This window comes from Martes martes, assembly GCF_963455335.1.
Source record: "Martes martes genome assembly, chromosome: 8".
Taxonomy (NCBI): Eukaryota; Metazoa; Chordata; class Mammalia; order Carnivora; family Mustelidae; genus Martes; species Martes martes.
Genome location: NC_137895.1, coordinates 91,689,163 through 91,704,360, shown reverse-complemented (window position 1 = coordinate 91,704,360; position 15,198 = coordinate 91,689,163). Strand labels below are relative to the sequence as shown.

At 51.7% G+C, this 15,198-nt stretch overlaps 1 protein-coding gene across 4 annotated transcripts; it reads right to left on the bottom strand.

Annotated features, from left to right (window-relative positions):
- Window positions 1–440: 440 nt before the first annotated feature.
- On the bottom strand, window positions 441–15,198 carry IKZF4 (IKAROS family zinc finger 4; the record flags this gene model as incomplete). Of its 4 annotated transcripts, XM_080810858.1 has the most annotated exons (9): window positions 441–1,205; window positions 1,810–1,941; window positions 2,437–2,586; window positions 6,306–6,473; window positions 7,173–7,433; window positions 8,462–8,562; window positions 9,850–9,947; window positions 10,605–10,641; window positions 11,712–11,887. In XM_080810858.1, 9 exons carry the CDS (start codon window positions 11,885–11,887, stop codon window positions 445–447), a joined length of 1,884 nt encoding a protein of 627 aa, XP_080666984.1. In that variant the 3' UTR covers window positions 441–444. The 4 variants fall into 4 exon arrangements, with proteins under 4 accessions (XP_080666984.1, XP_080666985.1, XP_080666987.1 ...); XM_080810859.1 differs by lacking the exon at window positions 10,605–10,641 and having other exon boundaries at window positions 11,712–11,801; XM_080810861.1 differs by lacking the exons at window positions 9,850–9,947; window positions 10,605–10,641; window positions 11,712–11,887 and adding an exon at window positions 15,144–15,198 and having other exon boundaries at window positions 8,462–8,566.

Below are 15,198 nucleotides of genomic sequence, written 5' to 3'. Positions count from 1 at the left end.
GACTTAACACGGGAAGCTCAGAACTCTTAGGACTAAGAGGAGCTTCCTACCCCGAGGGCTGTTAGAGAAAGCTGCATCAAAGTAAGAAAAATTAGGCCTCAAGTGGGAGCGGACTGTGGGCCGTGGTAGGTGACTGATCAAAGTTAAGAGAAAAAGCCAAAAGAAAAATCCACAAATTATATCAATAAATAACTCTGACTATGCTGGGATGAGAGGAGAAGAGGAAGAGGAGAAACATAAGCAAAAAGGCCTGTTTCATCACAATGCTTAAGTCAGTCAGGGTAGAGGAGAATAGGCGAGGAGGGGTCAGGGTCAAGTGTGAAGTCTGGTAGCCAGTGGAGGAGGCTACCGAGCCAAGCTCCTTGGGATGAAGTGGGGAAAGAGCTAGACTCCTGTAGGGAGGCAGTGGAGTGGCGGACTGAAGGGAGGGCCGTAGGTAGGTGGCTAGCCGACCTTGTGCTCCCCCCGGACAATGTGGGAAGAGAATTCGTACCGGTCCTGGCTGTGGTAGCCGCAGATGTTACACTCGAAAGGGTCTCTGAAGCCATGGCAGCCCATGTGGATGGTGAACATGACATGGTCCAGAAAGAGGATTCGGCAGTGCTCGCACTTGAAGGCCTTCACGGGCTCACCGCTCTCGCCCACCACCCGGAGCACTTCCTTGGAGGGGCCTGGGGTGCCCCGCAGTAACCCTTCCTGCGGCTTGGGGTCCTCTTTGGCGTAGGCAGGACTGGGCCGGCCCACCACAATGGTGGGAGGTGGCTGGGGTGGGGGACCCTGAGGGAGGGATACCACCCCCCCAACCCGATCTTCATGGTTGCTCTCTGTATCTGTGGAGTCCTGGCAGCCATTGCTGGGGGATGCCCCAGGGTCGGTCAGGGGGCCTCGGGCCCGGTAGAGGAGGGGGCCTCCATCAGCCAGGTCCTCGGGTCCCTCACCTGCTTCTCGGGACCCTGGAAGCTCCAGCCGACCAGGGAGGGGCTGCATCTGGGTGTAGACAGAGCTGATGACGGGTGTGAGTTCCGAGATGCAGTTGGTAGGTGGAAGGCGGAGGGGACGCAGATGCTCTGCCCCCACAAAGGCCAGGGAACCTCCAAAGCCAGGCTCTAGGCCGTGATGTGCCACCAACTCCACATCCTTCTCGTAGCCACCCGAGTTCACATCGTAGGGGATGTCTGAGAGGCTGAAGCGCATCTGCTTTTCACCTGTGGAGGAGAGGATCTCAGCAGAGCTGGGTTTGGAGAATTCCTGAGTTTTCCCAGGATGACTTCTTTGTTTGCTTACCCTGGGGATGGCTGTAACATTATTTACCAGCCCTCATTCACTTCCCTCAAGGTCAGGACCTCTATGGGGCCACTCCCCGACTCCAGCTATAATTGTAGGGAAGGACTCAGTTCCCAGCCCCTGCTGATCTTTAACACTTCCTTCATTGCCCTTTATAAAGCTAGAGATCGAACCTCAAGGCCAGGTGGGTGGACCCCATACTCATACCTCCTCCCTCTGACTCTCAGGGCCCTTGTCTCAGATCCCACAGGCGGAAGTCCTTGCTGTTCTCAAAACCTGGGAGAACCTGAGCTCCCTGACCGCCCTCCTCTTATAATCACAAGAGCCCTCAACACCCTCTCGAGGTACCTTCTTCCTTTTCACGTCCCTTCTGTTCTGGGGATGGATTCTGAGCATCAGAGCCTACCAGACCACTTTTTCCCTTCCATCAAATCTCCAGGCCCAGCTGGTCTGATGGCTACCAGAGCTCAGGTTTAGAGGAACTGTGGTTTAAAGCTGATGTCTCCTCTCCAGCTGGACTCTTACCTACAAACTTCTGGGGGGTGGAGCGCTTGCGTTTGGTGAGGCTGTTGGCCAGCCGATCAATGAAAGTTGGCCGCTCCGAGGATGAGTGCAGCATGGAGTCTGGCACCATCTCCAGGTCACGGATCTCGTCACCTAGAGGGAAGGAGGTGGGGACAAGCAGTAACAGCTGAAGCGGAGCAGCACTGGCTCAGCAGCCTTTGCCTGGAGACAATCAGCCAGTCGGTAGCCAAGGAAGGGCATCCCCGATACCTGGAAAACTGGGTTCCGCTCACCTCCCCTTATCTAGAGGTCATCCTAGCAACGTTTCAGGTAATTGGGAGGACAATTACAGATGCATCTGACCCTTGGTTTTATACTCCCTTGTGTTCTCTCTCTCCCCTTAGACTGAGGACATTGATCAGAACATCCCTGACCCCTGGACCTTCCTCCAGCACCTACCACAGGGCTCTGCACCAACTGGAGTGCTCTGGGACCGAGGAGGGAACCGTCCTTTCTCCCAAGACCTCATCCCTTTGTCAGGGGTGGGCAGGTGGGGGGGTGGGGCTGGAATCATCCTTGCCCTGCATGCCCTCTGGCCCTGCCCTCCACTTATCCCTCCCCTCCCCCCAGGCCTGCTGACAGCCCCACCTGGTTGGCCCACCAGAGCTTGGGCTTCAGTGCTGAGACTCTGTAGGTAGTTGTGGCACCGCTCTTTGTGCTCCTCCAGGGTACTCTGCTGTTTGTAGCTCCGGCCGCAGTAGTTACACTTGTAGGGCTTGCCCACTGTGGGAGAGGAGACTGTGGAGGAGATGGGAGAGACACCACATTGGTCACGCCTCCCGGTGCCCCGGGCTCTACAAGGCCCTCTGGGAACGAATGGACCCCAGCATGAGGAGGAAGGGGTGTGGCTCGAGGGAATTCTGCTAGTCTTTCCTCCCCTACCTTCAGTGGCAAACATGGAAAAGGGGGCCAGTGCACAGCCCTGGGAAGAGAGAGGGGAGCCGAGGCCTAAAGCTTGGGACTGCGGGTGTGTGTGTGGGAGGGTAGGGCTCATGGCGGCCAAACTGCTGCTCACAAGAAGGAGGAGTCAGGGATTTGGTAGGGGATCATCCCTGCCAGACATGCTGGCCCCACCCTAGGGTCTCAGATTCTGGGGCCCAGACTGCGGTTTAACCTTTCCATGTGGCAGGCGGGTGCAAGTGCTGTTTATCAGACAAGGGGATTTTTTGCTTACGACCTATCTGCTTTGGTTTGGGGGAAATTGGTGGGCTGGGGTGACAGAAATGAGAGTCCTTAGATCTGGCAATGTGGGGAGGGGCAGTTTTCACTGACCTTTACTCCACCCCTAGCCTTGTTCTACTGCTTCTTTTTCTTTCTGTCTCTCTACACTGAGCTACCAAGAGAGCCCCAGAAAAACCGTCACTGACAGAGAAATTCTGAGAAGAGAAGAATAAGAGAGAGGGAAATAAAGGAGATGAGTAAACGGAAGAGAATATCAACTTTGAGGGTCTTTTAAATTTTTTTAAAATAAAGAACAAGTTAGGGGCGCCTGGGTGGCTTAGTCGGTTAAGTGCTGCCTTCAGCTTGGGTCATGATCCAGAGGTCCTGGGATCAAGACCCCTGGTAAGCTCCCTGCTGGGCAAGGGGTCTGCTTCTCCCTCTCCCTTTGCCTGCGGCTCTGCCTGCTTATGCTCACACTCTTTCTCTCTCAATCTCTGTCAAATAAATACAATCTTTAGAAAAAAAAGAAAGAACAAGTTATAAAGATTTAGTTTCTGGGGTGCCTGACTGGTTCAGTTGGAAGAGCAAGAGACTTTTTCTTTTTTTAAGATTTTATTTATTTAGGGGCGCCTGGGTGGCATAGTCGGTTAAGCGTCTGCCTTTGGCTCTGGTCATGCATGATATCAGGGTCCTGGGATGAGCCCCACGGCTGGCTCCTTGCTCAGTGGGGAGTCTGGTTCTCCCTCTCCCTCTGTTCCTCCCACAGAGCAGGGAGCCCGATGCAGGGCTCGATCCCAGGACCCTGGGATCATGACCTGAGCCAAACGCAGATGCTTAACCGACTGAGCCACCCAGGCATCCTGAGTATGAGACTCTTGATCTCTCTCGATCTCAGGGTCTCAGAGCTACACGCTGGGTGTAGGGATTACTTAAAAAAGAAAAAAAAATTTTTTTGTTTCTCCCAAAGAAAAGAAGTTGGGAAAACTGAGATGGATATTTCCTTTAAACCCTCCCCCCCCTTTTTTTTTAAAGATTTATTTATTTGAGGGGCACCTGGGTGGCTCAGTGGGTTAAAGCCTCTGCCTTCGGCTCGGGTCATGATCCCAGGATCCTGGGATCGAGCCCCGCATCGGGCTCTCTGCTCCGTGGAGGGCCTGCTTTCTCCTCTCTCTCTGCCTGCCTCTCTGCCTACTTGTGATCTCTGTCTGTCAAATAAATAAATAAAATCTTAAAAAAAAAAAAGATTTATTTATTTGAGAGAGAGTGAGTGCGGGAAAGGAAGAGGGGAAGCAGACTCCTCACTGAACATGAAGCCCAATGTGGGGGTCAGTCTCATCCCCCTGAGATCATGACTTGAGCCAAAATCAAGAGTCAGATGCTCAACCAACTGAGACATGCAGGTGCCCCTAAAGACAACTTTTGAAAGGTAATATTTGTGAGAGGAGAGAGAAAAGAGAGAACAAGGTATTGTGTATCTTGTTTTACATATCTTGGGGTGCCTGGGTGGCTCAGTTGGTTAGGCATCTGCTTTTGGCTCAGGTCATGATCCCAGGGTCCTGGGATTGAGCCCCACATCATGCTCCTTGCTCAGCAGGGAGCATGCTTTTCCCTCCACCTGCTTCTCCCCCTGCTTATGTTCTCTCTTTCTGACAAATAAATTAAAAAATCTTATTTTATGTATATTGCTACTATTGAGCAGGGAGGCAGGAGAAGGTGTCTCCAGGAGGCTGGTAATTACCTCCACCCTATATGTACACACCTAAACCAGGCCTTGATTAAATCTATCCATGCCATTTTGACCTTACTCTGTAAAACCTAGTCTTTGGGGGATGAGGTGAATGCCATGGTCCCTGTCCACCTAAGACTTTTGGGGAAATGGTTTAACATCTGGGAGAGGGACCCTTTTTTTTCTTATAGTGTGGGTTACATAGAAGGCATCTCATAGAGATAGAACCTAGTGGGATACCTGTATCTAATTCTGTTCCTAATAATCTCCTACAGAACAACATCCAAAATCTACCCTGGGGGCCTTGTTTTTGTTTCAGCAATTCTTAGGATCAAGCTATCCTTGTTCCAAACCAGCAGGGGCGGCCACCCTTTTTCTAAGGAAAAGGAGTATGATTCTGTGGCACAGAACCTTAATGGGGGTCCAGGAAGACTGCAGAATAACTCTGTGACTAGCAATATTTTTTTCTTTCTCCCCCAGAGCTTTAGTTTTCTTGTCAGCAAAGTGAGGATAATACCATGTACCTTGGAATTGTTATGAGGATCACACAAGGAGACAAGTGAAAAGCTTTATAGATCAAAAAGCCTGCTCCAAGGTGAGAGAACCTAGAACAAGGTAGGTAGCTGGGGAAAGCCTGCTGAGGTGATTACTCTGTCCCTTGAAATCCTGGCCCAAGAGAGTTTAGGAAAAGAGAAAAATAGCAAGGAAAGTTGCCAAGGACAGATCCTACTAATTTTTTCCCCTCTGCCCTTCCTCCTGCCTTTTCCCAGTCTTTTCCCAATCTTGAGCTCTTCCTTCCCACCAGCTTGACTCCTGGTCTCTTCGCAAGGCCAAGCTTAAAACTTAGTAAGATACTTCAAAAATACTGTCTGCGCAGCTGATTCAGATAGATGTCGACTCCAAGAGTCTTGGCTGGGGCTGTGAAAACTGGATAGTCCAGTCCCCTGGCACGGATCCAAACACTAACCTCTAGACACTCTGGCGACTTGCTCTTGCTTCTGGGAAGGGGACAACCTCTTGGGATGGGGAACAGAGGCTTTTCCTAGGCCTCCTTTCTTTCTCTGGAGTTTGGAGGCCCATGGATATTTTTAGGAACCAGCAGGAAGTAAAGGAAAGACAGACGGTGGTGATCCAAGACTTCTGGTATCATGGAGGGAGGTGATGATGGGTGATGGGCGTGGGACCTCGAGCACATGGAAATGGGAGGAAGGGTTTTTCTGGTGCTCAGAAGTATGGGGGGTGGGGTGGGGTACAGATGGTTCTGGCAGTAGCATGAACTTTAAAAAACAAAGGGCAGGTGACTGTTAAGAGCCTAGAACATCACCCATGCTCCTTTTGCTCCAAGTCACAGAGTGTAGCAGATGTAAAATACCTCATCAAAGAGTCCCCCAAATTCCCCATGGGGCCCAGACGAGGAGTTAGAGAGGCAGGGCCCTATCTGCTCTGTGGGTGCTCTGGCCTCCTCAGTGACAGACACCGTAACTCCCTGAACACAAGAGAAGTCACTGAGCTCTATTTCCCGGGGGTACTGAGGTCCCACTCCTCCTTTCCCACCGAACAGGTCACTGACCCGAGTGTGTACGGAGGTGGCCAGTGAGCGCGTCACGCCGGCGACAAGCATAGTTACAGAAGGGACATTTGAAAGGCTTCTCCCCGGAGTGCAGCTTGATGTGGCGCAGCAGGTTCCCCTTCTGGGTGAAGGAGGCACCACACTGGTTGCAGTGGAACGGCCTTTCACCTGCAAGAGAAGCAACAGATCGCTGAGGACTCGGGGCGAGGAGTTTTGAAGGTTGAACCTCTTCTTGCGCCCTCTGCCCCACCCTCCCTGAGGGCAGGTGCTCAGGAGGATTTCTGAGGGGCAGAGCTGAGGCACGCACACAAGATTCCTGCGTTCTAAAGCTCCCTCAGGAACAGTCTTACCCTGGGAAGGTGTAGAGCAGAGACTAATGGTAGGGCAAAGGGCACCAGGCCTGCAACTCTGGGCCAAAAGCCCATGAACCCAAAACTGAGTCCTCCAAGACCCACTGTGCCCCGGGAGCCTTCAAAGCCTCAGAAAGCTGAGATGAGGCTTTTGTTTTCCTTTTTTTGTTTTTGTTTGTTTGTGTGTTTAAATCTCGAGACCAGAGGGCCCAGATAATACCCTGGAGTCCTGTCCCTGTTGGACTCTAGGACCCTTCTGGAGGCTACGCCATCATCTCCCTCACCTCCTGAGAGAAATATCAGCTTTTCTTTATAACGAACGACAGCTGATGAAAGCGCCAGAGAAGTATGAGTGTTGAGGGAATCCAAATGGCATCGCTCCTTTTTTCCATCAGCTGGAAGGTGTGCTGGGAGAGACCCTTCCCTTTCTGAGGCTGCTCCACTGCAGACATGGTGTCCTACGCCTCTGCCTGTCCAGCCCGCGCGGGAGCTCCTCCAGACCCCCTGGCTTACTCACCTGTGTGGCTGCGCTTATGCACCATGAGCACATTGGGTCCAATACAGACCATGCCGCAGACGTCGCATTTGAGCTTGCCGTTGGGCAGCCGGATGCCCCCGGGGGAGTGAGGCTCTGGCCCACTTCCATCACAGTAGCCCAGGGGCTCTGACAACGAGTCTTCCACGATCACACTGTCATCCTTTTCTAGGAGCCGCTCATCTGGCCCCAGCAGTCTGCTTGACTCCTCATCGCTGTACATCTCCACCTTGATGGAGTTGGCTGGAGGGTGGGATGGTGTTTAGGACAGAAACAGGCAAAGGGGGGAACCTGCCCGCAAACCAGAATGGTCCTCCTGATGTCCAGCAGGCCCTCTCCTAGCCCTGAGACACACAAGCTTTAGAAGAGGCCAACACCTGAAGTCTCCCAGGTAGTGACATGGTGGTCCTGCTGGGACCTGCAATAACCTTTTCCTCCCGTCCCACCGCCCAGGCAAATAGGCTCCAAGAGAAAAAAGTTGGGGTACATGGGACGTCTTTTGTTCCACTGGGGAGAGGAGGAGGCTAAGGGGAGTCTTTTTTTCCATTCTCTTGTCATTAAGAAAGATGTCGGGCTTGGCCCTGGGCAGGAAGCCAGCAAGTAACAGTGGCGGGAAAATGGTCTTAGGAAGACCAAAGAGATGGCAGGCTAAAGAGAGAGCAAAACTGGAAGACAGAGATGGCTCACATCATCTTCCCTCCCCATAAGATGGAACCCCTCCATTAAAATCTGGAGAGGGGGATGAAGGAGGGAGGAGCCACTGAAGAGAAAGCCTTGGCTCTAGCTCTGACCTACATTCCTGGCTATTCCAACCATTCAGAGAATGTCACAGATCTAGGGCCAGCAAGAAGAGGCAGTCGGGACCTATCCAGGCAGGAGAATGAGGCTCAGGAGCAGGAGGGGGTGGGTGATAAGGAGATCCCTCTCATCTCTGTTTCCTATCTGGTTCTACCTTGTGACCATTTCTATGTACTTGCTTCTCCAACTCCAGGATTTCTCTTTGGAGCCTTTGCCTTCATCCCAGCCAGGCATCTTTTAATTCTACCCTAGTGTGGCAGCCACCGTTCACTCTCCTTTCAGAAGTCAGGAAGACCCTAGATGCTGAGGTCCATACTTCTTGTAGATGTGTAGAGGCTTGAAGCAGAAAACCAGAGGGAGGCAGCAATGGGGAAATGGCTGCCCATGGAGGGTGAACTGAGGGCCAAACGCAGACGGGCGGGGTGGGGGGCACCTAGTGCCAGGGCAGGGGCAGGGCAGGAGGTCGCACTTACCACTGAGTGAGCGGCTGGGAGAAGAGTGCTGGCTGTTGGGGGTGCTCACCGAGGGCCCCACTGGGGCCCCGAGGAACTCCTTCTCCAGAGATGAGTCCCCGCTACCTTGGAGGAGAGAACAAGAGGACAGGTGAAGCTGCGGCTGGAACCTTTGACCGTCTGTCGCCTCACCTCTTCAAAATTGTATGATGTTTCACAAACATTGATCTTGTAGCCACGTACAAGTCAGCGTTGTAAGCTCGGCACCATACCTTGTACCCTCGTCAGCCCCGGTGCCCGGTGCAGACTTCTGCGAGCTCAGTGGCTGCGTCTTGCCCACCCTACCTTTATCTAGGCCTGAGGGGAAGAACATCACTGCCTGACGTCCACAGGAAGCAGGGCTGGGGCTGGGCGGGCCAGGGTGGAGAGGAAAATGGGGGCCTCAGGAGAGAGGCGGTTCAGGACAGACGTTCTTCCCTACTGTTCCTTTCCGGAGCCCCCAACACCAGGTTCGGGATCTGCAGGAAGGGCAGCTGGAATGGTCCCTGAATCTAATGATAATAATAGTAATCATAATGATAGCCGCTAACATTTATTGAGTGCCTACTCTGTGCCAGGCATGGTTCTATTCACTTTATACAAATTCTCTCATTTCACCTTCACAACGACCCTATGAAGCAGGTGCCAATACGAACTTAATGTTGCAGATGAGAAAACTGAGGCACCAAGGAGGCTGTGCTACTTGTCTAAGGTCACAGAGCTGGTAGAGGTGGAACCTGGACCGATCAGAAACTGTAAGCACCCATGTCCTGAGCCCCCATCTCCACAGCCAGTGGGGAGTCACTTGTCTTTTAGCAGAGGAGCGTTGGGCCCATTCGACCTTCTGAAATCAGCGTGAATTTGACTACTCTAGAACGCCTCCTATCTGATATGATTCCAGTCACATATTTACGGCTTGCTGTTTCCTTGACAGTAAAACAATGAGTTTATTCTCACTATGTTCATTGTTAACATGTTGACAAACCGCTTTATAAAAATGAGTTTTAAGAGTTTCATCTGTATCTTTAAAAAATTAGTTAACATACGTGGAGATATGAATCATGTCTTTAAAAAAAATCCCTCCTCCCCACAATCTTCTGCACAAATTTATAGGTGAAATAAAACACATATAGGTAAAGACACACATAGACACAGACACATATCACAGATGTAGATACATATAAAGAGAACATACCTACAGGGGCAAACACACCCATAGCCTTCTACATTATCTGCTAACGTGAACATGCATGGATGTGTACACACAGCCTAAATATGGAAGAGAGAAAGAGAGAGAGACACGAGCCCTAAAAGTCATCCCTAAAGTCCACCTATTAGTACTTTTCCCAATTTCCCAGCTACGCACATACTTACTTTCACAAAATAAAGATTCCATTATAAAATGGTTGGAGTCTTGGGCCTGAGGCAAGAAATCCGGAACACACCCTCCTGAGGGATCCCTCTCCAGCTTTGGTCAGTGGGAAGAAAACAACCACTCAGGACTTTGGGACCATTTCCCATTCATATCCTCTTCTAAAAGTCCCACTTCCCCCATTCTTTCCCATCAGAGCCTGAGGAAATTTGTTCACTCGCTATAGAAAATGTCTTATGGCTTGAAACTGAGTTGTCCCAGCTGGGGGCCTATAGATGAGCCATGGTTATCTAGAAAAGTTGCCCCAGTCAGAACCACACACCTATCATGAAGTAAGCATCTCAGAGTTGAGGGTTGAGATGTATAGACTCAGACCTAGTTTTAAAATATGTCCTTCAATTAAGTGGTAGGGTTTTCTGTAGTTAAAGGGGCTAAAAGGGGGTAACTTTTTGTTCCTTTTCAGACGTTAGTGCTGACTTGCCCTAAATCACTTGATGTTAGTAATAGGGGAAGAACTGGGCTCTGGGCCCTGGTGCTGAGTCCCTGCCCCTAAAACAATGAATGAACTTGCTAGAAATCCATCTCTAGTCCCAGCCTACTAGGCTGAGACCGCCTCTTGGAGCCGGAGGCTTGATACATGAGGAAAATATGCTTAAAGGGATATTTAGGAGCATTAAGAGGAAAACATCCTTTGTGCCTTTCGTTATTAAGGCCTGGGAACAGGAGGAAGAGCAGGTGCCTCGAGAGCCACACTAGTAGTTCGAGAGGCTCTTTGATGCCATTGCCCTCCCTAGGGAAAATAGGCTCAAGTCTGCTTTTATGGGGCTAATACATAAAAATGAATCTGTTTCAGGGGCCAGAAAGTCTTTATGGGGACCCAGGGATTTTGAGTTCTAGCCGGAGGGTAAAGGGGCCGAGAGACAGATTTAGGAAGTTCAGCAGTTCCTCTGTCAGTCCCAGAAACCCCAGGGAGGGAACTTCAAATGCCTGGGACTCCCAAGAAATCCCAGACTGTCAAAGCCAAGAATTAAGGCCACTCTCGGGTCTCAGAGAAATTTTCTTGGTCAAAGTCATCATAGATTGGCTGAACCCCCAGAGGGTAAAGCCAAATCATGAGGTTGACATTAGAGGAACAAGGAGGTGGGTCCAGGGCAGAAAAGCATGAGGGAGAGAGAGGAAAACAGGGCAATGTCCCACAAGCTAAATGTGTTTCATATGCTAAAGGAGACTAGCCCTCCACTCCTGCTGCCCTTCCTCAATCCCTTCAAAGAGTGGCTGCCTCCAGGGAACAGCCATGAGGTCCAAGAACCTCCACACTTCTCTGCTCTCATCCTAACTGCTTTCCCTTTCTTGACCATGGGCTCCGGGGTGGCAGGATGCTAACCTGCTAGCAGGGAACAGTGGGTCCAGGAGCGAAGAAAGACGCCCATCCCCAGCTCTATTGTGGGGAAAAGGCTGAGGCCCCTCAGATCTCTCTTCCAGGGTGAGGCGTCCGCTGCCAAGGCTCCTCTTTACCTTGATTTTATTACCCATTCCCACCCAGGCCTGTCTCGGCATTTCACCCCAGGCAGCTCTACATCTGTCCCCAAGGCCTAATCAAGATGTCACCACAAGCTCCCACTGTCCAAGTCGCAGTCTTTGCTTAGCAACACCAAACACCCTTCCCATCCTCCGCAAGTATAGGGAGGAACGCCCCCTCCCCCGCCACACACACACACACACACACACACACACACACACACACACAGAGCCCCCATCCTCTCCCTCTCCTCAGGCTTGGGAGTTGTTACTGAATTGGCTCCCTAGCCCCGGCAACCCCCCCCCTTCCCCCTCCACTAGCCACCTTCTGCCTGAACTTACATTATCCTTCCCTTGCCGGTGAGACCCTGGGGTGCGAACGCGGCCGCCGCCTTGGAAACGGCGAGGGAGTGCGGGTGGTGTGTGCATGTCTGCGTCTCGGTGGCAGGCAGGGGTGAGCCCAGCCACTCACCTTCCAGGAAGCGTGGATTCCTGGAAGTGAGGGGAACCGCCGTCATTTCGCAGGCAGCGGCACGGTGAGCAGGGGCCCACGGCTGCAGCCAGCAAGAAGAGCTCAGCCCAGGGTGTGTGTGTGTGTGCGTGAGAGAGAGAGAGAGAGAGAGAGTGTGTGTGTGTGTGTGTGTATGAGAGAGAGAGGGAGAGAGAGAGAGGGAGAGAGGGAGAGCGCAAGCGAGCGCACGCTTGGATGTATTTGGGGAGGGGGCTGGAGAGAATGTATATGTGTGTCTGGTTGGGGGGGGATGCTAGGCTACAGCATCCCTTTCCCAAGCCAGTAAGGGGTGGGGGTGGGGGGTGTGCACAGGGAGGGGGAGCCAGATGCCGTTGCCCTCGTGCCCAGCAGACAAAGAGGAACTGCACAACAAATGCCTGAGAGAGGCAAGAGTGTGTGTGTGTGTAAGAGAGAGAGAGATGGATGGGCCCTCGAGGTGGGAGGGAGAAAGGGGGGCCCCCAGGGAAGGCCCAATCCTCTGCCAGCTGGGGAAGCCAAGGCCCCAGAGGTCATGGGGCCCAGGACATGGGGCAGCCTCAAGGCTCTCAAATCGGCAGAAAGCCCCTCCCCCACGAAACTCAGGCACTCAGATTCCCTCCTTTCCCTCCTCCTCCAGGAGGGAGGTCGCTCTCCAGATCTGGGGACAGACAGCCCCCTCCTTCCCAGCAGTGAGAAGACCCAGCAGTCTGGTCTCAGGCTAGTGTTGCTCTGTGGCCCCGAGGCTTTTCAGATCCCAGGCAAAATCCTGGTATAGTCTCCCCACCTCCGCCGCTCCCCTCCCTTCCAGTGCCCCTGGGGCCCAGCAGCCAACAGCCCTGGATGAATCCGCCTTCTATCAAGACAAGGCCTCTGCTCCCTTCCCTTCCAGACGAGCTGCTCACTGACGTGCTGACCTACTTTGGAGACTAGATTTTCTGATTCCAAGAATTTGGGGGTGGGAGGGGCCGTGAAACTTTGGGCTGCCTACCCCTGGGTCCCTTTCTAAGGTTCCCTTAAACATTTCAGAGTCCCAGAAAACTTGGGACAAGCACTGCTCAGTCAATTAATTGCATGAGCTGGGTTTGAGCAACTCAGCTTCCCCTGAAAGATAGGGAATGGAGGTGGTAAGTTAATGGACCCTCAAGACCCCAGGAGGGAGGGACCCGCCCCTTTAGAAATAGACAAGGGGAGAGAGGATGGGTTTTCTGGACTGGGTTCTGTGAGGTGGGAAAGTCTCTTTGAAGAACACGAGAGATACCCCCTTCATCGCGTGGCCAGGTGAGGAGACAGAAGAGCTGTGATGATCTTCAAGGGCCGGGGTGTATTTTAGGAGGGGTGCACACAACAGGCTTTCCCACTGCTTGCATACTGGCCCAGGAGAGATGGGTCAGCGCTGGGCTCTCAGACGCCCCTCACGTGGACCGTCTCAGCCATGCCCAGCCCTGCAGTGGCTACTCTTCAAAACTAATGTTAGCCCTCCCTTGGCTTTCCCTTTTCCCATTCTCTAGGGTAGTTGCTGGCATCTAGAATTCTCAAAACACAAGTGAGGGGTTTTTGGCCTCCCCCTTCATTCCAAAAACCATCCTGTGTAGAGGCTTCCCTTACCTCAGAAATGTCAACCTGCTGAAAGCAGGGACAATTTGGTTTCATAGCATGTGAAGCAAACATCCTAAGAGGTTTTCCTCTAATCCACATTCTCCAGAGACAGAGCTCCTTGGGATATTTCCCCAGCCACGTTCTCAGTTTCTCATTTACCTAAGTTAGGACAGGGACTGGTATTCATCCATTTACCTGTTCCCCAGCAATAAAACAAGGTCCGGGGGGTGGCTGTTGCTCAGTAGTGATTTTCTGAGTGGGCTTAACTGAGCGGGACAGCGAAGGACTGGCTGGTTCCTCAGAAGAGCCATCCATGACTTTGGTTCCAATAGATCTTTTTCAGTTACATTAGTCCACTTGATCCCTGTCACTCGGACCAGCATGTGGCCCGTATCAAATGCCTTTACCCATTCCAACTCCTTCCCTCCTTAAATGAGAAAGGGGTCAGAGTCAGTGTCTTACCTTACATTACCCAGGTGTTCCCAATGACTCTGCTATGTGTGTCTGACCCATCTTGCTATCATCCTTTGAACGTGCCCATAATTCCATTGGTCCCACTTCAGGGTAAAAAAAAAAAAATAAGCTATAGGTCATTTCTACAGTGGTGCTTGGATCTCTGACGGGCATCCTCATCATGTCAAAACCCAATTCTGGCTTCCCTTACCTTTTATGATCATTTCTTGCCCTGACGTTCTAATGCTCCAAAAAATGACTCCTTCCGTATTAGAGACAAGCTCTGTTTTCGGCCCTTCTCTGCACTGTCAGAGAGAGAGCCCAATAAAGGTCCTCATTTCTTTTCACCTTGTTAAACTCTGAGAAGACCCCAATTACTTTCCTATCTCTAAAAGCCATTCATACGAGCAGTGATCTCTTCTGCCTCAGTAAGAGTATCTGGCAGGTATGTAAAGCCACAGCATGTTAGGACCATGGGAAAGGACTGGGAGAAATAAGAGCTGGGCTCTATATCTTTCTTTCAAAAGCTCTATGTTGTTGGCCCACTGGCTGAATTCAGCCCACAGACAAGTTTGGCTTGCTCCTTGGAACATTTTTGAAAGTATTGAGTCCTTAGTCTAAAATGGAGACACTTCACATAAAATCTGGATTCCTGACTTCTCTTGAAAAATTGCAAGTTTTGGCCACACTGGATACACATTCTGGCACGACTGTGACTGGTGCACACCGAGGAGCTTTTGCTTCTTGAAGTAGGCTATGTGTTCTCTCTACATGACAGTCCCCCACATTCCCTCTCCCCGTTCGCTCATTTACATACCCACCTGGCCCCTACAGGCCTTGGAGGTTTGAAACCCTGCCCCACTCTCCACCTGGCTGGGACAGAGTATCGTGTTGGGCTGGTGACCTCAGAGTATAGGAGAAGGACCTACATCTTCCTTCTATCTCTTTGCTTTAAATCATTCCTCTCAGACTATGCCTCATAGTCCCCACTTGTATTTCCCTCCTGTTCCATTCCCCTTCCCTTATTCCCCAAGAAGTCTGGGAAGAGAATCTCTATTTAGGGATTATAAAATGACCAAAATAGACTCATGCTACCAAGCACTACCAAGCGTGACTGGCAGCTCTGTGACCGGGGCACCTGAGGTCCTGTGCTAGGCTGGGTTGGACTCCGCTCTGCTCCACAGGCGAGTGGCTGCTCCCAGCCCCTTATAAACACAGTGCACAAGAGGGCATACCAGACATATAGGAGCGGCCATTGCAGTCTTCTATGTCCATCTTAGAGTCTGCTGA